This window comes from Cetorhinus maximus, chromosome 3, assembly GCF_964194155.1.
Source record: "Cetorhinus maximus chromosome 3, sCetMax3.hap1.1, whole genome shotgun sequence".
Lineage (NCBI taxonomy): Eukaryota > Metazoa > Chordata > Chondrichthyes > Lamniformes > Cetorhinidae > Cetorhinus > Cetorhinus maximus.
The window spans coordinates 84,343,634-84,370,161 of NC_135881.1; the positions used below are offsets into that span (position 1 = coordinate 84,343,634).

The 26,528-nt window shown below is 41.7% G+C and overlaps 1 protein-coding gene across 2 annotated transcripts in view; it reads right to left on the bottom strand.

Annotated features, from left to right (window-relative positions):
* The window catches only part of tns3 (tensin 3), a 493,703-nt gene that overhangs the window by 175,594 nt on the left and 291,581 nt on the right, over positions 1–26,528 (bottom strand). For both annotated transcript variants that reach the window (XM_078538616.1, XM_078538617.1), the window contains exons 5-7: positions 22,928–22,969; positions 11,176–11,228; positions 1,228–1,399 (exon numbers count right to left, since the gene is read on the bottom strand). In XM_078538616.1, the coding sequence (XP_078394742.1) occupies positions 1,228–1,399; positions 11,176–11,228; positions 22,928–22,969 (267 nt within the window). The remainder of the gene's footprint in view (positions 1–1,227; positions 1,400–11,175; positions 11,229–22,927; positions 22,970–26,528) is intronic.

The following is a 26,528-nucleotide window of genomic DNA, read 5'->3' on the forward strand; positions in this document are numbered from 1 at the left end:
AGAGGAAAGACAAAGAGCAACATCAATACAAAACATCACAAAAGTACAAGAATAACCATATTCACCAATTTACCAAGTGCAACATCATTAAGAGGCCAACAAGTGCACTAAAATTCTTAAAATATTTTATTGCCAGGTCCATTTCCTGCTGTCATGCTTTGGTCATATTTAAATAGTAAGTAGTGCTTGAGTCATGCCCAGCAACACTTCCTTGCATTTATTTTAATCTGTAACATATACGAATATTGTATAATACTGTAATGGGCATATTTTTCAATTGTTCACTGGATGTGGACATTCTTAGCAAGGCCTGCTATGAATACACCTTTCAGTGGTACTCCAACTTTCTTCACTAGAAACCCTGAACCTGGCTAAACCTGTTCACTGACTAAAATTTAAAGAGAGTGCATCTTCTATATTCCTGTTGACTTTGAATTCATTCAGTCATCATATATTTCAGTTAAAATTTGGCATTCCACTAATTGTCTCAAAGTACAGCTCCGATCCATGAACCACTCCACCACATACACCATTTCCCACTAATTAGACACAGTCCAAGTCAATGCAGTCCTTTTTGCAGATTCTGGCTTTCCCAGCTATCAGCTTTCTTTAGATAAAAAAATATCCATGAATAGATTGGCCCTGTTTTTAATGACCACTCCATGCTCCCTTTTACAGTAATATCAATATTACATATCTCACACAAATACAAACTTATACAAAAAAATTAAAACAGCAGAATAAAAGTCAAAGAACTTCCTAACAAAGTAACATATTGTGTAAACTTTTGGCCAATTCCACATCAAAACTTGTAGGCACTGTAAAGACTGCTGAAAATGGTGCAAAAAGGGACATCTTAAACCAATGGTAAATAATTAATGAACAGTCTTAAAATGTTCCTGGCAAGATATTCTGGTGGGGTTTACACATTTCCTATATAAAGAAAAATAGAAATAAATAAAGGGACACTCATGACCGAAACAGACCACAAGTGGAATGTAATATTAATGTCGGTGCGACTGAAACATTCACAGACACCAAGGCTTGCTTTAGGGTATTTCCCAATTGGCTATAATTACTTTACTGGAAGATTAGCAGAAACCCTAGATGGATGCATAAGCATGGTTTCTGGTAAATTTCACACCCAAGTTAGATTGACCAATCTGGAGAACCCCCAAGGAGATTCTTGGTGTGAGTTCCTTGAAGTCAGTTTGTTACATATCTTACCAAATAATTATCTCCATGTTTGGATTTCAGCATCCGTGTTACATCCTGTAGATTATGGAAATATGTCTCTTCTGAACAGCCAGCAGGGAAAGATACAGCAATGATGCGCTCAGTAATGTAAGTCAGATCAAGCTCATAACCCTCCTCCATAATGTTGCTCGATTCTACACTCCTACACACGGAAAAGAGGAAGAATGTAAGAATATAAAACATAAAGACTATTCATTTGCTGACTTCAACATTAATTATTCAGTGTTTGCAGGAAAAGGAAGGAAAAAAGGAGTAACTATATATAGTTAGAAATTAAGGAAGTTCAACATTAATGGGGAAAGCACAAAATTAAATAATCTGACTTGACTTAACAATACGGTCTTTGCTGATGACACACATTCTATCAATAGCAACTTCAATTCATCCAACATCGAATGGAAGAGATAAAATGCAAGGGTTCTGAAATTTTGCAGGGTTAAATCCCACCAAATATGTTCCACAGCTACTCATGCAGTGAAAGTTAATTATCCAGGGAATCTGGATAGCATGAACAGCAGGTCATCGAGTTGCTTGGGAACAGGCTGATTGCAAAGCTGAATGAACATGGGCAACAAGACACTGACTTCAAAAGGGACAGTGTGTGCCAGTCAGTAGGAGCTTCCATCGTAGAATTATTCAGACATGTTAAAAGTAATAGTGTTGATTCTGGCTCCTCCCGAACTCTCAACACCTCAGCTGCACCGTTCCCCCACCAGCAGATGATATCATGCACATCGATATGGCATAATCCAGTCGATGTGAGGGAGCAGAATCAAAATTGCTGATTGTGATATATCTTTTTGATCCAAATTGTTCAGATTCCTGCCTGAGTAATTCACATCCAGACCTGCATTTTAAATAATTAGGATCATATCCACAAATAAGTAGTGTTGGAACTGCATACTCTGACTAAATATATTAAATTTCAGGTAATCTAGCAATAACCACCAGAACCAATTTGGAAAAGTCAAACACTAAACAAACTTACTGGAAATATTACTAAAAGACAACTGAGGAAAAATAAACTACTTTTTAAACTGCAGTGCTGAATACAAATGATGAATATAAACCCAACATTAATGTAAGTTCTATAAAAAAAAGCTCCAAAATGCATGAATAGGGCACTTAAATAGGACTATGAATGACTAACATACAAAATCCATTAGAAAAAAGGAGAAAATTAATGGTATTTATTAAAATAGATTAAGAGTGATTTAAAAAGGTGCATAAAGTGACTTTGGAATATAATTAACAATAAAAAATGTAATTTGGAACATAAAAGCATTTGTGAATCTAAAAAGGTCAATGTAAATTATTGCTTGCATGAATGATTGTGTTCAGTTAAAAGAATTTGAATGGTTCAATCACAAGATCACTGAGGTAATGGCTGAGGTTGACCATTCAGCCTATCTTAGCCAATCTATCCAGAAGCACACTAGAGTCCTTCCACTGTGGCATCTAATTGGACTTAAGTGATTCCAGGCCTTTTGCCTCTACTGTTCTAAATGGAAATCCATTCTACTCATTGATAACACTCTGTATGAAGAAGGTATTAGTCCTACATTTGGCCTTTTACTAATTGGACCTGTGTACTTGTCTTATTTTTTCAACTTAAAGTCGCTTGCAAGAATAGGAAAAGTAATTTTCCAAATTTACCTTCTCCATTTTCTTAATTACCTTACATAACTCTGTTAGATCACTTTCCTAATGCTTCCTTTCAAAGTTTATAAGTCCAGGTTTCTCCAGTCTATCCTAACAACTCATAACTGTAAAAGCTTGACATTAGCTGATAACTGGTTGTGAGGTAGGAGAGACAGATGAGGGATAAAGGGAACATATTCTGTTTGACAGCATGTGACAGGTGGTATTCCCAAGGGATCTGCACTGTTTTTTTGCCATGTACAATCAATGACTGACATGAAGGAAAAAAGTGTTGCATATCTAAATTTGAAGATGGCTTTAACTTAGGATGCACAGGAATTTGTGAATATGGGGAAAGGAAGTTACTGTAGTATAATGGGTTAATAGAATAGTTATGCTAATGAGTTAGTGAGATAGATCATGATGTAATAGTGACATCAGCAGTCATGACCTAGACACTCGGGACAGAAAATGGAAAAATCTGCACTCATGAGAGACATACCTACTCTGTAACCTAAATATAATAGTGTTAATAAACATAAACCGAATGGCCCCCTTCTGTGTTGTAAATTTTCTGTCATGTCTTGCCAGCTGAAAAAGAGCTATCCAGCCTATTCCTGCTTTCTGCCGTAACCCTTTCTGCCATTAAGTTAGATCATTGCTGATCTCTAGTTCAACTTCATTTTCCTCTTTCAGTCCAGTTTGAAGTAGCTACTTGAGTAAGACCACAGTCTTTCCAGATAAGATAGGTCATGCAACCAGAATACGAAACAGTTACAAAGGGGCATACAGGCACACTAGTGGTAGATATGAGAGTTCAATCTGACCAAGTGTGAGGTAATCCACTTCAGGTCCAGAAAAGGTGAATTAAAATATTTTCCTTACAAAAAGAGACTAGGAACAGTGGAAGATCAAAGGGATTTGGTAGGTGGACAAGCAGCAAAAGCGAATGCACAAGTACAAAAAGTATTCAAAATGGCTAAGGGAGTGTTGGTGTTTATTGCAAGGAGAATGGAATATAAAGGGGAGGAAGTTATGCTTAAAGTGGATAGAGCCTTGATTAGATCTTAGCTAAGTACGGCATTCGGTTTTAGGTATTGTACTTCCTCAAAGGGTTGAACATAGCTTCAGCAAGATTATGCAAATATAAGGGTTAGATTATGATGATGTGTTGCATCAGTTTGGCTTGAATTCCCTTGAGTTTAGAAGCTGAAAGGTGAGAAGGCGCTGGACTAGTTATCCAGAGATTCGGGGTACACCCTGGTTTCAAATCCCCCCATGGCAGATGGTGGAATTATAATTGAATAAAAATCTGGAATTAAAAGTCTAATGATGACCATGAAATCTTTGCCAACTGTTGTAAAAACTCATCTGGTTCACTAATGTCCTTTAGGGAAGGGAATCTGCCGCCCTTACCTGTTCTGACTCCAGACCCACAAAAATGTAGTTGACTCTTACATGCCCTCTGAAATGGCCTGGCAAGCCACTAAGTTGTACCAAACCGTGACAAAGTCTCAAAAAAGGAATGAAACCGGACAGACCACACGGCATATACCTACGCACCGGAAACGACAAACTCAGCCCTGTTGACCCTGCAAAGTCCTCCTTACTAATACCTAGGAGTGAGTGCCAAAATTTGGAGAGCTGTCCCGCAGACCATTCACACAACAGCCTGACATAGTCGTCCTCACGGAAACATACCTTACTGATAATATCCCATACACCACCATCATCATCCCTGGGTATGTCCTGTCCCACTGGCAGGACAGGCCCAGCAGAGGTGGCAGCACAGTGGTATACAGTCAGGAGGGGTTGCCCTGGGAGCCCTCAACATCGACTCTGGACCCCATGAAGTCTCATGGCATCAGGTCGAACATGGGCAAGGAAACCGCCTGTTTGTTACCATGTACCGCCCTCCCTCAGCTGATGAATCAGGGCTCCTCAATGTTGAACACCACCTGGAGGAAGCACTGAGGGTGGCAAGGATGTAGAATGTAGTCTGGGTGGGGAATTTCAATGTCCATCACCAAGAGTGGCTCAGTAGCACCATTACTGACCGGGCTGGCCGAGTCCTAAATGACATAGCTGCTAGACTGGGTCTGCGGCAGGTGGTGAGGGAACCAACAAGAGGGAAAAACACACTTCACCTCATCCTCAACAACCTGCCTGTATCAGATGCATCTGTCCATGACAGTCTTGCTAGGAGTGAGCACCGCACAATCCTTGTGGAGATGAAGTCCCACCTTCACATTGAGGATACTCTCCATCGTGTTGTGTGGCACTACCACCCTGCTAAATGGGATAGATTTTGAACAAATCTAGCAACTCAAGGCTGGGCATCCATGAGACACTGTGGGCCATCAGCAGCAGCAGAATTGTACTCGAAGACAATCTGTAAGTTCATGACCCAGCATATCCTCCACTCTACCATTACCATCAAGCCAAGGGATTAACCCTGGTTCAGTGAAGAGTGCAGGAGGGCATGCCAGGAGCAGCATCAGTCATACCTGAAAATGAGGTGTCAACCTGGTGAAGCTATAACACAGGACTACTTGCATGCCAAACAGCATAAGCAGCAAGTGATAGACAGGGCTAAGCGATCCCACAAGCAACGGATTGGACCTAAGTTCTGCAGTCCCGCCACATCCAGTCATGAAGGCGGTGGACAATTAAACAACTCACTGGAGGAGGAGGCTCCACAAATGTCCTCATCCTCAATGATGGAGGAGCCCAGCACATCAGTGCAAAAGATAAGGCTGAAGCATTTGCAACAATCTTCAGTCAGAACTGTCGAGTGGATGATCCATCGCTCCTCCAGAGGTCCATAGCACCACAGGTTCCAGTCTTCAGCCAATTCAATTCACCCCACATGATATCAAGAAATGGCTGAAGGCACTGGATACTGCAAAGGCTATGGCCCCTGACAATATTCAGGCGACAGTACTGAAGACTTGTCCTCCAGAACTTGCCATACCCCTAGCCAAGCTGTTCCAGTACAGTCACTACACTGGCATCTACCCGGCTACGTGGAAAATTGCCCAGGTATATCCTGTACACAAAAAGCAAGACAAATCCAACCTGGCCAATTTCACCCTATCAGTCTACTCTCCATCATCAATAAAGTAATGGAAGGGGTCATCAACAATGCTATCAAGCAGCACTGGCTTAGCAATAACCTGCTCACTGACGCTCAGTTTGGGTTCCACCAGGGCCACTCAGCTCCTGACCTCATTACAGCCTTGGTTCAAACATGGACAAAGGAGCTGAACTCCCGAGGTGAGATGAGAGTGACTGCCCTTGACGTCAAGGCTGCATATGACTAAGTGTGGCATCAAGAAGCCCTAGCAAAACTGGAGTCAATGAGAATCAGGGGGAAAACTCTCCACTGGTTGGAGTCATAACTAGCACAAAGGAAGATGGTTGTGGTTGTTGGAGGTCAGTCATCTCAGTTCCAGGACATCACTGCAGGAATTCCTCAGGGTAGTGCCCTTGGCCTAATCATCTTCAGTTGCTTCATCAATGACCTTCCTTCAATCATAAAGTCAGAAGTGGGGGTGTTTGCTGATGATTGCACAATGTTCAGCACCATTCACGGCTCCTCAGATACTGAAGCAGTCCATGTCCAAATGCAGCAAGACGTGGACAACATCCAGGCTTGGGCTGACAAGTGACAAGTAACATTTACGCCACACAGGTGCCAGGCTATGACCATCTTCAACAAGAGAATTCTAACCATCGCCCCTTGATGTTCAATGGCATTATCATCACTGAATCCCTCACTATTAACATCCTGGGGTTACCATTGACCAGAAACTGAACTAGCCATATAAATACTGTGGCCACAAGAGCAGGTCAGAGGCTAGGAATCCTGTGACGAATAACTCACCTCCTGACTCCCCAAAGCCTGCCCACCATCTACAAGGCACAAGTCAGGAGTGTGATGGAATACTCCCCACCTGCCTGGATGAATGCAGCTCCCACAAGACTGAAGCTTCACACCATCCAGGACAAAGCAGCCCACTTGATTGGCACCCCATCCACAAACATTCACTCCCTCTATCACACAGTGACAGCAGTGTGTACCATCTACAAGGTGCACTACAGGAATTCACCAAGGCTCCTTTGACGGCACCTTCCAAACCCACGACCACTACCATCTGGAAGGACAAGGGCAGCAGATACACCACCTGGATGTTCCCCTCCAAGTCATTCACCATCCTGACTTGGAAATATATTGCCGTTCCTTCATTGTCACTGGGTCAAAATCCTGGAACTCCCCTTCTAATGACACTGTGGGTGTACCTACACCACATGGGCTGCAGCAGTTCAAGAAGGAAGCTCACCACCATCTTTTCAAAGGCAACTGGGGATGAGCTATAGATGCTAACCCAGCCAGTGAAGCCCACATCCCATGAGTGAATTTTAAAAAAACTAATTAGGGTGTTTAAAGTAAAAAAGAGTCAATAGAATAGATACAGACAAGCTATTGCTTCTGATGGGGGAACAATCTTAAAATTAGAACTGGATCATTCAGGAATTAAAATCAGCTGACACATTTTTCACAAAAAAGGATATAGAAAATCTCTCCCCTAAAAGGGAGGGGCTCGTCAGTTGATATTTAAGAGTGAATTCAGTAGATTGTTTAATATGAGGTAAATGTATCAAAAGTAATATAGATCAAAGGAGGTAAATGAAGTTGAGTGACAGATCAGCTATAATGTAACTTAATGGCAGAAAGAGGTACGGCAGAAAGCAGGATTAGGCTAGGTAGCTCTTTTTTGGCTGGCAAGACATGACAGAAAATTTACAACACATTCGGCCTATGTTTCTTTAACACTCTCCTGGAGCTGAAAGGCCTATTCCTGATCCTATTTCACTATTGGTCTTCTTGCGCTTATGATTTTTTTCACTGCATCTACCACTTGAATGCTTCCTTTGTGTCTTGGTGACTAGAACGGAACATAATACTCAAGATGCAATCTGAATAAAGTACTGTACAGCTTGAGCAGATCTATTCATGACTTGCATTCTAAATATTTCACTATATATATCAACATTCCTCCGGCTAACCCTATTGATGGTTTGCATTGGTTGGATACTGAGGGCAGAGTTTAATGCCCTCTCCCAAGGTGAGTTTGGTAGCAGGTGGAGCATTTAATCAGGCGGGAGGGTGGCACTGTCTTGATTAAGTCCATGGTGGGAAGGCCCATTGAGGCCTTAAAGTGGGCAATTAATCTCACTGCCATCGTATTCACCCAGCAGTGGGCAAGGGACTCGCCCACACGGGAAGCCCAGCTTCTGGGGGACAGGGGGTGGGGGAAGAGATTCCTCATTGTCAGGCATTCAGTGTCTGATCAAGGAACCCAGCATCACGAAGAGGACGTTGGAGTGTGTGTAGTGGGGGGAGAGAGAGAGAGAGGGGAGGAGGGGGGGTGCGGTGTGGTGGTGGTGGTGGTGTTGATGTGCGGTCTGGAGCCACTGAGAGCCATTCTTCTACCTTTGCTGCCTAACCACCCCTTCCCGTCAGGACCACTACCTTATGACCCAGCCCTCCTGCCATTACTCACATGTGCTTAGGTTCATAGCAACCTTGGCCTTGGGTGGGCATATTAACAGCAGTAGCCACTGTTTCCTGAGATCACAGAATCGTTTCAGCACAGAAGGAGGCCATTTGGCCCATTGTGTTTGCACCAGCTCTCCGAATGAGCAATTCACTTAGTGCCATTCTCCCGCCTTCTCCTCATAACTCTGCACATTCTTCCTTTTCAGATAGCAGTCGAACTCCCTTTTGAACTCTTCGATTGAACCTGCCTCCACCACATACTCCAGAAGTGCATTCTAGACCTTAATCACTCTCTGCGTGAAAAAGTTTTTCTCTTATTGCTTTTGCTTCTTTTACCAATTATTTTAAAATTGTGCCCACTTGTTCTCGATCCTTTCACAAACGGGAATTGTTTCTCCTTATCTAGTCTGCCCTGACCCCTCATAATTTTGAATACCTCAATCAAAGCTCCTCTCAGCCTCTTTGCTCCAAGGAAAACAGTCTTAACTTCTCCAGTCCATTTTCACAACCAAAGTCCCTCATCCCTGCACGACAAGCAATGCCCAGTTGCCAGTCTCTGTTGGCTGGCAGCTCTGAGTGGGCAGGACTTCCATCCCCAGGATTCTTGATCCCAGGGAAGGCCCAGCGCTGTTCAATTAAGTGTCTGACTGTCATTTAATTCAGTGGGCTTTCCTGAAAAGGCAATGCGGGACTCCCGCTGGCACCCCGGCCAGTGGGCAAGACCCCCCATCGCCTCCATTAAATACCACCCTGAGTGTTAATTCCACCATCCATCCTAGGTGTGAAACTCAACTTCAGTAGGGGCTCATATGGACAGTTGAGGATCAGCAGATTGTCGCAGACCCCACTTCTTACTGGTTGGGGTATATTATGGACAATCAATCAACTACTGCCTTTTGGTGGCCCTAAAGTTCAATTACATTCCTCTAGGTTTTTACAACTTTTGCCTGAGCTATTTCAACACCATTCATGGAATGCATGCGTTGCTCATTTCCTTCCCTTCTGCAGGACAGGTAGAGTACCTCAAATCTGGCAACCTCAGGACCGAGTCCATGTGGATTTCGGAAAAAAAATCAGGACCCCTTAATTCAGTGAACAGGGGACACAGGAAAACCAAATGCTATGATTCTAAAGCACTTTTGGTTACTGGCCATGTTGCTGTTGATGTTAATTCATTTCTTACGCATTAGATTTAATAACTCGCTCATGCCTCGTCCAATTCCCTACATCAACACACCCTGTTTAAAATGAGAAAAGATCGATCAAACTGAAATGATGTTAAAAATACCCTGTAGTTGTAACTGAAAACTAAATGTAAGGCATGCAAGATCGTTACTCGGCACACCATGCAGCAATTCTCCGAACTTTTCCGTGCCAGGTTGTGTGGGTCAAGGTTCACTAAGCCAATCGGAGTGCGGGAAAAATTGTCCTGTTTTCTGTTGCCACTAGTTTTTGGGTAACTGGATTTGAGGTACTCTATCTGTACTTTACATTTGTCTGCAATTAACTTTCATCTACCACTGATAGATATGCTGTAATTTCTAAACTGCCTCTTCCAATACCACTGTCTCTCCTAGTTTTGGTTTCAGCTACAAATCTATGCAATTTATATTAGATTTCTGAATCTAAGTCGATGATGTAGACACAAGAATGGTCCGAATAACAAACCCTGCGCCAGCCCACTCAGTATTTATGATTTTGGTTAAAAAGGCTGCTAAGATAATGGTTTGTACTATATGTTGTGCAAAATTCAATGATTTGCACTCCCTCTGGGTCCTGACGACCCAAGTTTTTCTCAACAGACTAAATAAGGAGAAACTGTTCATACTGTCAGGAGAGTTGGTAAGGAGGAGTAGAAAGATTTAAGATAATTGGCAAAGAAACAGAGGGGATATGAAGAGATTTTTTTTGATGAAGCAAATTGTTGTGACCTAAAATGCATTACCTGAAAGGACGAAAAAAGCAAATTCAATTGCAATTTTCTAAAAAGTACTGCTAAATATACACTTGAAACAGGAAAACAAAATTGTAGGGCTTTGGCGAAAATGCAGGGGAGTGGGACCAAAAGAACTGGAAAAGGAATGATGGATCAACTGGCCTCCTTCTGTGCTATCTCATTCTATGAATCCCTTTATTGTTGCAATGGCCTCTGCCTCAACCACTCCATGTGACAAAGTATTCCATAATCCAGCAATTACCTGTGTGAAGGAATTTCTCCAAATCTCACTTTCTTATTATTGAACCCTCTTCAAAAGTTACCTGCTAAAGGAAATAATCTACTTCCTATCAAATATCTATGTAAATTTTAGAACCTCCATCAATGGTTAACAATTAATGAGAGATTGGGGGGTGGAGAGAGAGAGAAAGAGAGAGAGAGAGAGGGAGAGAGAGAGAGCTAAACTGCTTCATACATTAATTGCCTACTGTTGTAACATCCGAAACCCATTTAACAAAACACAAAATACTGCATACTATTTTATAGGTTATTCTACATGCACTCCCACTTTTAAAGAATCCTATGCTATGCTGAAATTAGTTATGAGTTGAGCAATTGATAGCTCAATCAACATTTAAATTATTAATAGGGTAGCTGAAGACATAGATAACGGGATAGCTCCAAATACACTGCAGCTCCTCATATGCTGAAAAGGTATTTAAGTTTTGGAAATCCTCGTGGGTTGGTTGTGATTTGAAAGCACCTTTGCAATACTTACTGAGATGAGTTATTGTGACTGAAAGATGAGCTCTTCAGAAAATTGTTTGAAGCCTGGAAGTGTGAAAAAAAACAAGTTAATTAAGTTTACAACAATTAATATGTAGGTTAAACTTACAATGTTAAATATGTATAATACAGGGGAGGCAATGGCATAGTGTTATTGTCGCTGGACTAGTAATCCAGAGACACAGAGTAATGCTCTAGGGACCTGGATTTGAATCTCGTCATGGCAGATGGTAGAATTTAAATTTCAATTTAAAAAACTCTGGAATTAATAATGACCATAAAACCATTGTCGATTGTTGTAAAAACACATCTAGTTCACTAATCCTTGTCTGGCCTGCATGGTTGACTCTTAAATGCCCTCTGAACAATGGCAATTATGGGTGGGCAATAAACGCTGGCCTAGCCAGCGATGCCCACATCCCATGAATGAAGAAAAATAATAATAAACATCTGAACCCAAGACTTTCACTCAAATTGGAGCAGAAAATATTGTGCTCAAATAGCTAGAGTATTTCTATCTTGAAAGGATCACTTCTTATATTCACAGCTTATGAAATTGTGTCAGTGATGCATCCTTCTCTTTTGCACTGTCCAACCGACAAATGTACTCTCCTAGTTTTCTTCATGTTTTAAGCAGAAAATAAAATGACTTACCCTTTGTCATGTAATATTTAATATGCACAAAACATTTGAATACATTGATTTTATTTACTACACTTATGAAGTGTTAGTATTAGACACATCTTTATGCTCTAGTGAGGTTATACATGTGGCTGCACACAGAATACATCAAGCATCTTGACATTATTGACTAAATTGTGACTAAACACTATATTTTTAAATTCTGTAGTTGGAGAATGCTTTATGAGCTAACAAATATAAATAAAAAATGAAAAATTTAAAGCATGACAATTAAGAGATTTAATTTTGTATACCCAGAGGTTGCAGGCTAAATTTCTCCTTTCATTTTATTACTTTCAAAATGCAAATCATTGGATCTTAGACAGAAATAAATAAAGTATGCTGTATACATTCAATTTTTCTAGGCAAGCTCATTGACCTAAAATAAAGGAAACATTTGTAGGGCATTGGAGAAAGAGCTGAAGAGTGAGACTTATTAGATTTCTCTTTGGAAGAGTTGGCACAGCCATGATGGGCTAACAGGCCACGTTCTGTGCTGCAAAATTTTAGGAAGCAAGGCCACATAAGATCAGGAGACAAGAAAACTGAAGAGGCAGCTAAGACAGAGGCAATATCTGACATCACAGAAAAATAGTGGTCATGGGGAATTATTTGTTTAGAAGAGTGGATATCGATGTGTGGCATAATGATGATACCTTCAGGGTGGAGAGTTGTCCACCTCAGCTAGAGTCATATGCTGTATGCTGAAGGTAGGTTAGAAGGGATGCTGATGAAGGCAGGAAGGGATGCAGAGGAGTGGGCAAAATAATTTAGGGACGTTAAAAGTCACATACCTGATGACTGTGTCAAAACCCAAAGATACAGAATGAAAAGTAATGCCCTCTATCAGACTTCTGGTTTTGCGAGATGAAGGGAGTTCAAAAAGAAACTTGAGAGTATGAAGGAGTATCTGGAAATCTTATGCAAAAGCAGCAATTCTGCCTTCATAAATAACAGAGAATAGTTTGTGAACAAAAAAAGACTGACACAGGAGAGGCAGGCGCCATCTAAACCAATCAAGAATAAAGAGACTTAGAAAGAATATATTAAGAGAGCAATGAGGAAATGTTTAAAGCAGTTATGTAGAAGAGTGGCTGGCAGGTTATTAGATCCAGATGAGACTGTTTTTAGCACAGAAGGTAGGCGAGGATGCATGGATGCAAAACCTTAACATGTCAGTACTGAAATAGTGATCAGGAAAAGATGGACATTGGGGAACCGTGGAAGGCAGTAAATTTATCACAAAGTGTATGTAAGTGAATGCTAGAAATATTAGATGCAAAAATGCCAAAGCTGTAGACTGCACTAGCACCATGAAACTATAATGTCATAGGAATATTAGAAACATGGCGAACTCCAATGCCTAGCATGTAGGGGTACAAAGTGTAAATACCCATGTTTCTGAAGCATGAGTTTCTGCTACTGCTGATCCCACATAGTAAAAAAATCAATCAGGACACAAATCTGGCACATATCTGTTGGGACAAGACTTTCTATACCCAATCACTCAATTACTGCCATAAAATCAGAGTTCGACGGGTGGAATACCCAGCTTTTTCTTTATGCTCCAAAAATCCCTCCTGTTCATCTTTCCCTTTTTAAAAAAATAAAATGCTGTGTATGCACAAGCCATTATTTCAAAGTTTATAATCTGGCAATGACCTCAGGTGCAGAGTGGCATCAGTGAACACAGTAAGAGCATTTTTACGAGTTTGCGTCACGCACACCGATGTAAAATGTAATTACAGAATCGGAAAACGGGATTTTTTTCTCCTCTTTCAAAAGACTCGGGTAGCTTTGAACTTTGCTGCCTGGATGGTAACTTGGCAAAGCGGAATGTGCTTTATGGAAACTACTCAATTGCTGACCCAGTGATTTCACTAGAACAAAAATTTGGATGAGTTTGACAACTACAACTAACCAGCTTTTACACAGCAAAACATCCCAAGAAGCTTCACAAGAGCATCATCAAACAGAATTTGACACAAGCCATATCAGGACAGGCAACCAAAAACTTGGGCAAAGAGATAGGTTTTAAGGAGCATTTTAAGGAATGAAAGAGAGGTAGAGAGGCTGGAGTTGGTTGCAGAAGTAAGGAGGGGCAAGTGATTCGAAAGCAAGGATAAGAAAACCGATCCGCTCCACCAGATTACCACCAAGGCAGCAAAGTTGAAAGTAACCCCGAGTGTGCATCAATGAATAGTTTTTGAAATGATAGTAATCTTGAATCAGATTTTACCATTTATTCAGTCATATTCAGTAAACAATGTTTGGCTGAGCTGTAACTTTCATGTACACCACACACAGTAAAGGATGAATCAACTCTTTCTTTTGCAAAACACAAGCATCATAGCCGAAGTGAAGAGCAGATGACTACATCAATGAGGCACTTTGCATCATGCACTGATCTTTATGTTTCTTCATACAATGGATTCATTCATAAAACCTCAGAGACTAGCCTAGATAAAAAGCACTGACTCAATGTCACAGTTTACAGGATTTTCCCCTTTCTTTTCCTTTTAAAAAGGTATCAGCTCAGATATTGCAATAGACAGAGAAAATTCCTTGTCCCAGCTAAGTAACCTTTTCTATTCACTGCCGCATCTCTAGGACTTGTGAGGCACATGGCGATAGCTGTAACATTCTCTTGTGAACATCTCGAGTAAACAAAGATCCCTCACCCAGTACTGAAGCAGGAAGTCCCTGGCCCGAGCCGACATGAACCTTGCCAACATGAACCTCGCCGACCGCACCCAGCCTTTAGCGCGGGAGGCCTAGTTGTTTGTCTGCACTCGACACGAAACTCGCTGACCAATTAAAGTTAAAGCACAAGAACTTGAACAGGTTGGTGTATGGGGATATTAAACAGAATGACACTTGTTATAAAAGCTCAAAGGCTCCCGAATCTGTCAGTGAGCATTCACCTGACAATGAAAACAGAAATTGTGCTGCGTACTATACAAAGTGATTTCTCTGAAACAATTCATATATTTTGCAATTGACAAGCTTTTAGATAAGACCTCCACAGTTTCAATGTGAGTATCTGGAATGCTTAAACTGGGTGTTTCCAGCTTTTCTTTATCTTTTGCTATTTTCTGTTTGCAGTTTATCTTCTCTTTACTTTAGACTATAGCTAGCCTAGGGTTAGGCTATTGTAATGTAAGTTGGCCTGATCCTATATATGCGGTATCCAAACACCCAAAATTATCAGAAATCTGAAATGCAATCGGCCCTAAAGTTTTCGGAGAACGGATACTCAACCTGGAATTCCTGCTGAAATGATAACTCAAAATCACTTTGAAACTTGAGCTTATTTGGTGGCTTTCAAAGGTACAATTATTTTGATTGTTTCTATATAAAAGGCGTGTGTGCTCAGTATAGCTACCATGACCCTGCACTCTGGACCTCTCTTTTTCAATCCATTGTTGCACTTGTCTGCCTACAAAGCCTCCTTAAAGTCATTGTTGGATAGTGGGATTTCTAGTTAGTCTGCCTTTGGGGCAGCAACATGAGGAGCAAGGGTGACAACGAGGGAGGCAGCAGAGGGCTGCATAGGCTGGTGAAAGAGGGAAGGATAGAGGAATCCTTACACCATGTGGGCCTACAGGGACCAAATTTCCCACCCCAACTTTGCAGGAGGAGCAGAGCACTGCATCAGATGATCCTGGTTCTCTCAGGCAGCAGTGCCTGAATTTTTCCACCTGCTAAGCCAAGAATTCCAGCTCAGCACCAGGGCACCACAACACTACCTGTAGTTGTGAAGGTCATTTTAACCTGAACCTTTATGTATCGGACTCCTTTTAACATCAGTAACATCCCTCAGTTTGTTTGGGAATTTTGGAATGCGCAAATTGAAACACAAGTAGATCAGCCATGATCTTATTGAATGGCGGAGCAGGTTCGATGGGCCCAATGGCTTACTTCTGCTCCCATTTGTATGTTCGTATGTTGTGCTCAGGTGAATCAAGGAGGGCACTGGTGCACTGTTTTCGAGGTACCAGAAATTTGCACAATTTTGCCCTTGGCGGGCAGGCTTGGCGGGGGTGGTTGAGAAGCTGACTGTCATCCGCAATCGGCACCATGCCGTGATTTCACACTGGTGGGCCAATTAAGGCAACACTGAGCACTGTGGGGGGGGGGGGGGGGGGGGGGGGCGGGCAGTGGCGCGGGAGGGGGGCGAGCGGGCCCAGGGTGAGTGAGCGCTGCATAATCTGCACCATAGACAACAATTCATGCAGGTGATGCTTGGTATTCTGGCAGTAGCCATAATGTCGACACCCTGCTGGGATGCATGCCAACCATTTTGCTCCTATTTTCAGATGACAAGGTGAAGAGATATAACAAAAAATAATAAGTAAATAAAAATGTCACAAAACATGTCCCCTCATGTGACTCTGTCACATGAGCAGGGGCATGTTATTAATTCAATTGCAAAACTTTTACTTTATTTTTATTTGCTTTTGGAAGCCTCATCCCACCTGTGGGTGAGGTTTCCAAAAAATGCAAAGACCTCTTGGCCTTTTCGCCTGCCCGCAAACTATTAGTTTGCTCAGCAGTGAAAGATTTACCTTAATTGATTATTTAATGGCCTGAACAGGCTTTTTAATTGTTGGCGGGCACGCTGCCGACTCCGGCGTGCACCGCTGACCGTGCACTGACGTCGGCATGTTCGGCCGACATCAACGCGCACCATTTTACGCTGGAGTGCGTCGGGCTTGCGCCTGCCCGCCGAGCGAAAATTTCAGCCCATGATCTCCCCAATCGAGGCTGCTTAGCAGGAGGAGAGGCACGAGAGCGATGGACTTAGCATAAGTTGCTGGATTTTCTCAGGTAAAGGGGAGTTATAGACTTCCCTCACATGGCTTGTGTTCTTCCAAACAAGGCCAAGAGCAACTTTATTCCTTAGAAGTTCAACTTATCTGCCACCATAGACAACACTTCATGCAGGTTGATGCCTGGTATTCTGGCAGTAGCCATAATGTTATCACCCTGCTGGGACACATGACAACCAATTTACTCCTATTTTCAGATGACAATGAATTTAAGACCCATAGAACATGCATGGTACTCTGTTTATCACTACATACTGTGAACGGCCTAAAATTTAAATTACTCAAGCATGCCTTCCCTTACAACCTATACCAACCTGAATGAGTTGTCAATGCCTTTCTAAGTGTTCACTAAATCCTATCCCATAGTATTGTCACAGTCATGTCATACGCCTGTAAAACTTATTAGGAAGGTGGTCACTTTACTTAATAGGCAGCCAGAAATATGGACAATTATCTTCACAAAATGGACTCCAGAGTCAGGTGACTTTTTTGTAGATTCTATACAGAAAGGTACTAGTTTAATGTGTGAACATGAATCTGGAAAGTCATTACAATGTAACTGGCCGTCCAAGGTTTGATGACCACCCTCTCCATTCTCCATTTCAATTGAAGAGACTTAAAGGAACAATGGTTGTTCAACTGGTTGGCCCCATGAAGATGCGATTTCAAATAAAGACATTCAGGAGGCTGCTCATGGCTGGAATATCATTTGTTCTCCGTTGTCTGTTTATTATATCCGCCATCAACCCATTGTGTGGACAATGGAATACATCAATACTATAGTCATGTGGCAAACTGGCTGGAGATAGCCAATATCTTATTAATCCACAAGGGCAAACCTGTGGATCAGTCTGGGAGTTGAGCAGGAATGCATTTTTCACTAGCGCAAAGAAGTACCCTGCCTCAAGTCACCCTAGACAGAGAATTGGGGATAATTCATTTTATCTGCAGGATTATAAAATATACTGGACCTCAACCATAATTTCAACTGGAAAGCCAGAAGGTGAACCAATGTGAACTTACCACCAGAAACCTCGAGCCTTCATTTTTCTACAATGCATTGAGAGAGAAACCTTCAGGTATGCAACATTTCAATTGCCATCTTGAGGACTGATTATAAGTAAGCTTTTTTTCTGACACTAAGATAACTAAGTGCATGCTACATCTTTAGGGCTCAAGTCTTCCTTGTATACCTGGTGTGAATGAGTGGGTGTTTATTGTATTTTCATTTTGGATGTTGTGAAATATAAACGTTCATCCTTTCTTTTGATTTAGATATACAAGAAAGCATGTTTCATGTCTATTCTTTAAAGTTACAACATTCAAGGAGTTAAAACACTCTTTTTCTAAAGTACACCTTGTTGCAGTCAGCCAAGAGGTGAGAAAAGAGGGAAATTATCCCTTATCCCTGCCCATACGTAACAGTATGGACTGTGGAAGTTTACCCCAGTCTACCTTATGATAATTAAAGTTTCTCATCAAGAATCTATAGCTATGCCCATCTTCTTAAAATTTCTTAAAGATCTTATTTCCTTAATTTTCGTTCATTTTGTGCTGAATGGAACAGCAACAAATTCCTCATTATTTCTATCTAGACAGACTCTATCTGAGCATTACCATCAATAAAAACTTTCCTTTCTGTGGCTGAAGTAATGTCTGTAGTTAATGAGACCAACTTTGCTCCCATTTTTTCCATCTCCTTCCTGGAATTTTTATAAGCAAGAATATATTTACTGTATATACTCATGTAAAACTCGAGTTTCTAAGACTAAATTTTTACACAAGTAATAGTTTTGAGGGATTGAAATCCACCTTCTCCCATCTTCTCGCTATTGCAGAGTTGCCAGGCCGGAGACTGTTCCTGCCAACCCCACGCCCAAAAGTAGCGTAAAAGAGCCAATAGGTATTTTTATTTCCTCAGTCTTATTTATAAATAAATAACCTCCATGGAGATGGACGTTTCACACTAAATTCAAAAAATTAATCAAGAACAAAAGGCATATATACAAATTTATACAATTTAATTCATTTTTCTTCATGGCCGGTTGTCTTCACTAACACTGTTTCCTCTCCAACTTTGCTCACTGTTTGACTGGCTGGCATGTGAAAATTCATGGCAGTCTCATCCATGTTCCCAATGCAGGCAAATCTGTATTTTTTTTATTCATTCATGGGATGTGGGTGTCGCTGGCTTGGCCAGCATTTATTGCCCATCCCTAGTTGCCCTTGAGAAAGCCAAGGTGAGCTGCCTTCTTGAACTGCTGCAGTCCATGTGGTATAAGTACACCCACAGTGCTGTTAGGGAGGGAGTTCCAGGATTTTGACCCAGCGACAGTGAAGGAACTGTGATATATTTCCAAGTCAGGATGGTGAGTGACTTGGAGGGAGCTTCCAGCTGGTGATGTTCCCTTGTTCTTCTAGATGGTACTGTTCGGGGGTTTGGGAGATGCTGTCTAAGAAAGTTTGGTGAGTTCCTGCAGTGCATCTTGTACATGGTACGCACTGCTGCCACTGTGCGTCGGAGGTGGAGGGAGTGAATGTTTGTTGATGGGGTGCCAATCAAGTGGGCTGCTTTGTCCTGGAGGGTGTCTGGCTTCTTGAGTATTGTTGGAGCTGGACTCATCCAGGCAAGTGGAGAGTATTCCATCACACTCCTGACTTGTACCTTGTAGATGGTGGACAGGCTTTGGGGAGTCAGGAGGTGAGTTACATGCCGCACAATTCCTAGTCTCTGACCTGCTCTTGTAGCCACAGTATTTATATGGCTAGTCCAGTTCAGTTTCTGGTCAATGGTAACCCCCAGGATGTTGATAACAGGGGATTCAATGATGGTAATGCCATTGAACGTCAAATGACACTGGTTAGATTCTCTCTTGCTGGAGATGGTCATTGCCTGGAGCTTATGTGGGGCGAATGTTACTTGCCACTTGTCAGCCCAAGCCTGGATATTGTCCAGGTCTTGCAGCATTTGGACATGGACTGCTTCAGTCTCTGAGGAGTCGCAAATATACAGTGTTCAGCATGAATTATCAGTGAACATCCCCACTCCTGACCTGATGATGGAAGGAAGGTCATTGATGAAGTAACTGAAGATGTTTGGGCATAGGACACTACCCTGAGGAACTCCTGCAGTGATGTCCTGGAGCTGAGATGACTGACCTCCAACAACCACAACCATCTGCCTTTGTGCTAGGTATGACTCCAACCAGCAGAGAGTTTTCCCCAATTCCCACTGACTCCAGTTTTGTTAGGGCTCCCTGATGCTACACAGGTGCTGCCTTGATGTCAAGGGCAGTCACTCTCAGCTCATCTCTGGAGTTCAGCTCTTTTGTCCATGTTTGAACCAAAGATGAAATGAGGTCAGGAGCTGAATGTCCCTGGCAGAACACAAACTGAGGGTCAGTGAGCAGGTCATTGCTAAGCAAGTGCCACTTGATAGCACTGTTGGTGACCCTATCCATCATTTTACTGATGATCGAGAGTAGGCGGATGGGGCGATAACTGGCAGGGTTGGATTTATCCTGCTTATGTTCTGCCCTGAAGGAGTCATACGGACTTGAAACGTTAACTCTGTTTCCCTCTCCACAGTGGTTGCCAGATCTCCTGAAATTTTTCAGCATTTTCTGTTTTTATTTCAGATTTCCAGCATCTGCTGTATTTTGCTTCTATCACTCCAACTGAAGCTAAGTTTCTACTAAGGCTACCTCATCTCTCGTTTCTAAATTAATGCTTCTACTTTTGACCTTTCTTAATGTTTTGTAAATTCTCAGATAAATATTGAAACCCTGGATCCCAAGTTTAATTCAATTCAATTTTTTTCTCATTCTTTTACTATCCTTCTCCTGAGCTTCTCTCCTACTTTTCCTAAGTTAACCCCTCCAGGCCCCATAACTTGATATGAGTTTGCTTTACTCTTTTGTTATAATTATGTTATCAAGCGATGATGCATTTTGATTCAACTTTCATTAGCATATTTTGTTTGCCAAACTTAAAAGGTTTACTGAATATGTTTGTAGTATTTTAAATTGGGATGGGCAAAAGCACATCTGAATTAAAAGATGCCTCTAAATTATTAAGTCAAGTTTTGTTTTTAAGTTTTACTGCAAAAATGCTTTGGAACATTAACCACAACAGGTTGTGAACTTCAAAGCAAAAATATAAAAATTCAGTGCTCCTTGACGAAGAGGGTTGGCTGGGGGAAGGGGCTGGAGAAGAAATCAGCTGGGATTTCCACTCTTGATGACTGTTCAGCTGTATTTATGGAAGATTGGTGAGAACATGACCAGAGATGAGTTGTCACATCATATAGTTCACAGGCACTCACTGCCTGGCCACATTCACAAAGAATGGTCAATTAAGAAGTGGTGAATCACTCATACCAAGAAGATTGAAGAAAAGTTGCTTTCTATCACACCATTAGGAATACAGAATCCAGTGCTTTTTGCACATATGTTTGTGATGTGAGTTCCCCAGCATACATGATGGCTGTAGTGCAGCCAGAACTGCATCCCCAACAAGGTAACTCAACTCCATATAACAATTATTACATAAATTTACCAAGGAGGATTCAACAAGGGGGCAAACAATATGTCCTTTAGAGCCATCTGGTGTCAAAAGTTATATCAAAATAAAATTAGCAGCCCCTGACAAAAAAAATCAACAAAAGCAGCAGCCAGCTACATTAACAAAATAGGGCATGTTTCAAAAAGTCCCTCAGTGTATTTCTTGTTTTAAATTTAAAACAGAGCTGGACAATAAGTTCAGCAAGTTGGCAAAAAGGATTTGCAGCAGTTACAGGAGTCTAGAGATTTTTTTTAAAAGTAATTTCCTCTAGTTAAGCTTCAAGAGACATTTTCCTGTGAAGGAAAATCAATTGAGGAATGCTCAAAACAAAATTCCTGTTTGCAAGCAGGAGTAACGCAATAACAGGCAATTGCGAGCTCTGGTCATATCCTCACCTATCTTTATATTTCATGCAACTGGTATTGGGATCAAGTACTCCTACATCAGTTAAGCAGAGATATGTCTACAGGAGCATTCCCTTCACCTTAGATCAACAATGTGCCCAATATCAGTCTCAAAAAACAATCCATGCTGCACAAAATGATAATTCCATTTCCTATACGAACCATTGGCTCAGAGTGATAATGTCAATTAAATGTCAGGTTAAGTGTAGTTTTGGACTATGAAACCTTGCCCATAAGGTTGTCCAAGATCATGCAGGACCCTAAGTGCTGGCAGAAAGACAAAACTTTCATCCCAGCTGCCCAAGCTGAACTTGGGTTGTAATGCTAAAATTACACTGTCATCCAAACTTCTTACCCTCCTCCCCAGAATAAAAAACTTAAAAAGAATGACGATTAAGCACCCTCAGTTTTCTTAAAAAAGCGAGGGAGAACAACAGGTAGAAGCTTCCTTAAAACAAGTTACTGAGGCAGACAACATAGGGAAGTCAAACACATGCACAGTTGAATTACTGCAAATGTTTGAATTCGATTTTTTAACATTGCTATCAACAGATTGTGATTTGAATCTCTGACATGGTTAAGCACAGTAACTGCTTCCCCAGTCAAGCTCCCAGGTCTACAACCTTCAGATACCATATATAATGCAATCTTTAAAAAAGAAAGCCAGCCATTTACTGTGGTTGTTTTCTGGCCTTGGTTAACTTGGCATTTTCTTAGTGTTGGAGATGGAGATTTAGAAGCACCTGCCAATCTGCAGAAATTTCCCTCGGTGATTAGCCTTAACTGATGTCAGGGCATGCCTTTTGTTTTTACACAACTCCTTACAGAATTACTGCGCAAGTAGCTTTAAAGAAACAGGCCACGTTAAACAGTAAGGAATGCTTGCTTAAAAGTGTTGTGCAATATCCCATTGCATTAGGATGGTTTTCCAAGTTACTCAAATTTTATGGAACTGACCAAGTTTGGTAATGGAGCTACAATCACTATAGAAGAAAAATAGGTCAACCTAGATCATAATTAAACATGGATTCAAATTCTATAATCTCCTGTTAACACCCCCAGTCAATGAACACTAACTCTCAACAAAAAGCCAATTTTACAAAATAATGCCAGAACTTAAGGCTTTCAGCCATGAAGATGGTCATAGTAATGGAGGGGAAAATTCTTTAAAAAAAACAATTACCGCTATGGCTGGAAAGACAAATAGTTTTTTTTTGCTAGTCACATTAATCATGAATTAATAATGAAATAAAATATTACCTACCGGACTGGTTACATGGCATACAAATGCATCCGAGTTATCAGGCTGTAAAAGAAAAAGGATGTATTGTTGCAACTTATTTATATTATAAAATCTAATTTTACCATCTATTTGTGCATTTGTCAAAGCATGAGTCACTTTTTTTGTATTGATACACTATTGAAAAATGTTCTCCAGAGAATTTAATAATTGCCACTTCATAGTTCAGCCAGCACTCACATTAGGACGTTCTTACAGGCTTACACCAGAGTCATGTGTCACAGATAATGAATAATCCTCACCACCATGTAGTTTTAACCCCTCATGATCAGAACAAATATAGTTCTGGGATCTTTGTCACCTCTACATATATCCCGAGGCTCCAAAGTACAAATGGAAGTAAGCAGTCTGCCTGATGCGCTTATTTCTGTGACCTGAGAAGGGCTCAGAAGTTGCCCCCAACTGTTATGACAAGACTGCAGATTAACTGAACTCATGAGAAAACTAACCTGAAGCATGTACAAACCTGGATTCTCAACTATCTGCACAGCAATTCCCCTGTGGAACTCTTTCCTTCCAGGTTGCTCCGACAGTAAATAAACAAGCAAAAGTTCTAAACCAGTGGTAGGATTTTTTTAAAAAAGACAAATTTCTAATCCTACAGGCAGTAATTGCAAAATTAGGTAGGAATTGATGGGGCTGCTTCAAGCATGGTTTTACAAACCAGATCTACCATGTTTTAACTGAAAATTATGGAGATTCTTCATCCCCATCTGTGATATCCAAGCATATTCTCAAAACATGTCAACTACCAAAAATAATACAGGAAGCGAGACACTGCATTCTTGTATTATCAAAACAAAACATAAATTTCTACACTTTAAATGAATGGTGCATAATATGAAAGAGTATCTGAGGTTAAAGAATTGCCATCATTTTCAATTAAAACATGGAAGATCTGGTTTCTAAAACCATGTTTGCAGTAATCCCATCAATTTGTACCTAATTTTACATTTACTACCTGTAGGATTGGAAATGTGTCTTTTAATTTTTTTTTAAAAATTATGACACATATAATGTTTACAAACTGTGATTTGCCTATGAGATTTCAAAAAAGTAATTGGATTTCAGAATTCCCTTTATTTCACAGTCAACAGTTTAAGCTCTTGCATGAAGTACACGCTCTCTTGCTCCATTTGAGCAGACAATGTGGTCTGGACAAGGTTAAAGCAACTCAGCTTTAACCTTGTCCAGACTATTGTCTGATCAAATGGAGCAAGGAAGTTAAAGTAAATCCTGTTCCTTAATGTTGCACTTCTCCATAGAAACAAACAGAGGAACGTGCATAAAGGGGCAAGGTCATTAAAGTTCTGTTCCTTCAGGTAATGGCTTCTGACTGACTAATAAAGAAAGGGAGGAGAAAACGTGGTTTGTTCATGTTTTTGTAAAATATTACTTTAATCTGCCAGAACTGTAATACAACTGTTGAGAGGTCATGTAGATTATACAAGAGTAAGGAAAATAAACTCCCTCAGATACAGCGATATTTTGAAAAGCTTTAACAGGTTGCTCAATGCCTTAACTTTCAAATACAAAGAAAACATTCAAAGTCTACCACATAACTTAGAGCTTTAGGAATTTGCTACCTCCATAACTTTGAGCTTGTAAATTCACTGAATTTTTATGAAAATATTGTAGGCCGTACTACAGACTATTAACTGTAGCCCATTTCTGTGTACTCAAACTTGTCCCCTATGCAATTATCCTTGCATCAATTATCTGGATTCTTTGGCAATACCTATCCCCAAACCGGTTACATTTTGTCTCATCTCACCCTAGTTCAGCTGTGTTTTCTCAGCATACTCTCCCAACCCTATTTCCCCAACCCCCTGCACCCCCCCAACCACTGGGTAAATTTTCCTTCAGCAAAGTTGCACTATACTGTGCCCCACTCCTGCTGAGCCAGAAACAGACTGGCAGACTATATCTAGACTTCCACCATTCACATTGAGCTGCATTAAAACCCTGTATTCCTCCAACCTCCCACCTCCGCCCCCAATCAGGCTCAGAGAAGAAAATTCTGGCCATGAATTTTCCCACCACCCACTGAGCAGCCTTTTATCTAGGAAACCAACTTCAACAGCATCTTGGTCTTCTGTTCTCTGTGCCCTCTCCTCTCCCCATCCTCCAGCCTCACTTTTCCTCCCTCTCCCTCAACCTTCTCCATTCCCTCTTCTCTCTTCCACCTTCTTCTGCTTTCCATTCCTTTACTTTGTATCCTTCCCTCCTCCCTCTGCTCTCTCCCTCCATTAGGCTTATTCTTTATACAGTAAACAGCTGTAAGACTTCAAAATGTCTTTGTCCTTACACTCAAGTATTGATGGTGAGAAATACCATTTAGTGAAATAAAAGTGTTAGAAATTACACCATCTGTCAGTTAGCCACCGGACGTGGGAATGGTATCAACGAGGGGATTTTTGAGGAGATTGTCAACACAATGGGTGGAATTTTCCATGCCCGCAGGCGTCGGGCATGATCGGTGGCGTCAGCGGACAATATGGTGTGATCGGTTTCAAGACGGCATGAAACCAGTCCACAATTGTCCGCTCAGCCCGGCAATAGCGGACCACGTTTCCCGCCATCGGGAACCCCATTGTAATACATCAGCATTTCATTATCAGGCCAGCCAGCCAGAATCATCCTCCTGCCCCAGTGGATCGTCCGTCCATGTCGGTGGGAAAGCACGCCGACGTGTTTCACAACAGCATATAAAAGGCGTGCACTTGGGGCCTGCACTTTGAGAGGAACTTGGAGGTGAGTACAAAGTAATGTGGTGCAGCACTCGCCAGGTTCGCCTGTTGGATTTCAAGCTTGAGGGGCTTTGGAGGTCGAGGTTATGGGTAGCCCAGCCGTTGAGGCTGTAAAAAGTGACCATTCCTCTGCAACTGAGACAGTTCAAGCGCAGACACATTGATATGATTGGAGTCGAACTTCTAGCTCATCTGCCCACTCAAGCAATGCAGAGGCATCAAAGTGGCACCAAGTGCTCCAAAGCTTTTCACGCCCCCGAAGAAGGGACGGCTGGGACTCATGCACACACCGCCCAAAAGCCACAGCGAGATGTCGCTGGCTGGCGCCTAGCGACACCCAGGGTCTACAAACGTCACCTGTCATTCCTGCAGATGACCAAGAACCAGTGTCGCCAAAGATTGTGCATGTGTAGGAAACTAGTTGGTCACATCTGCCAGCTGCTGCAGGATTTGGCAGCAAGGGGACATGAAGGGCATCCACTGCCAGTGACTGTGAAAGTGTTCGCGGCGCTCAATTTCTACGCTGTGGCTCATTTCAGGGCTCCACAGGTGACCTCTGTGGAATCTCTCAAGCCTCCAGCCACAAATGCATCCATGAGGTCACGGATGCCATCTTTGTGAGGGCACACAACTTTGTGCATTTCCCCTGGGAGCAAGTCAGCCAGGATGCAAGAGCAATTGGATTCACCCAGATCTCGGGTTTCCCACAGGTGCAGCGTGTAATTGACTGCACTCACATGACGCTCAGATCTCCGTCACTACACACAGTGAACTACATCAACTGCAAGGGGCTCCATTCGCTGAATGTGCAGCTG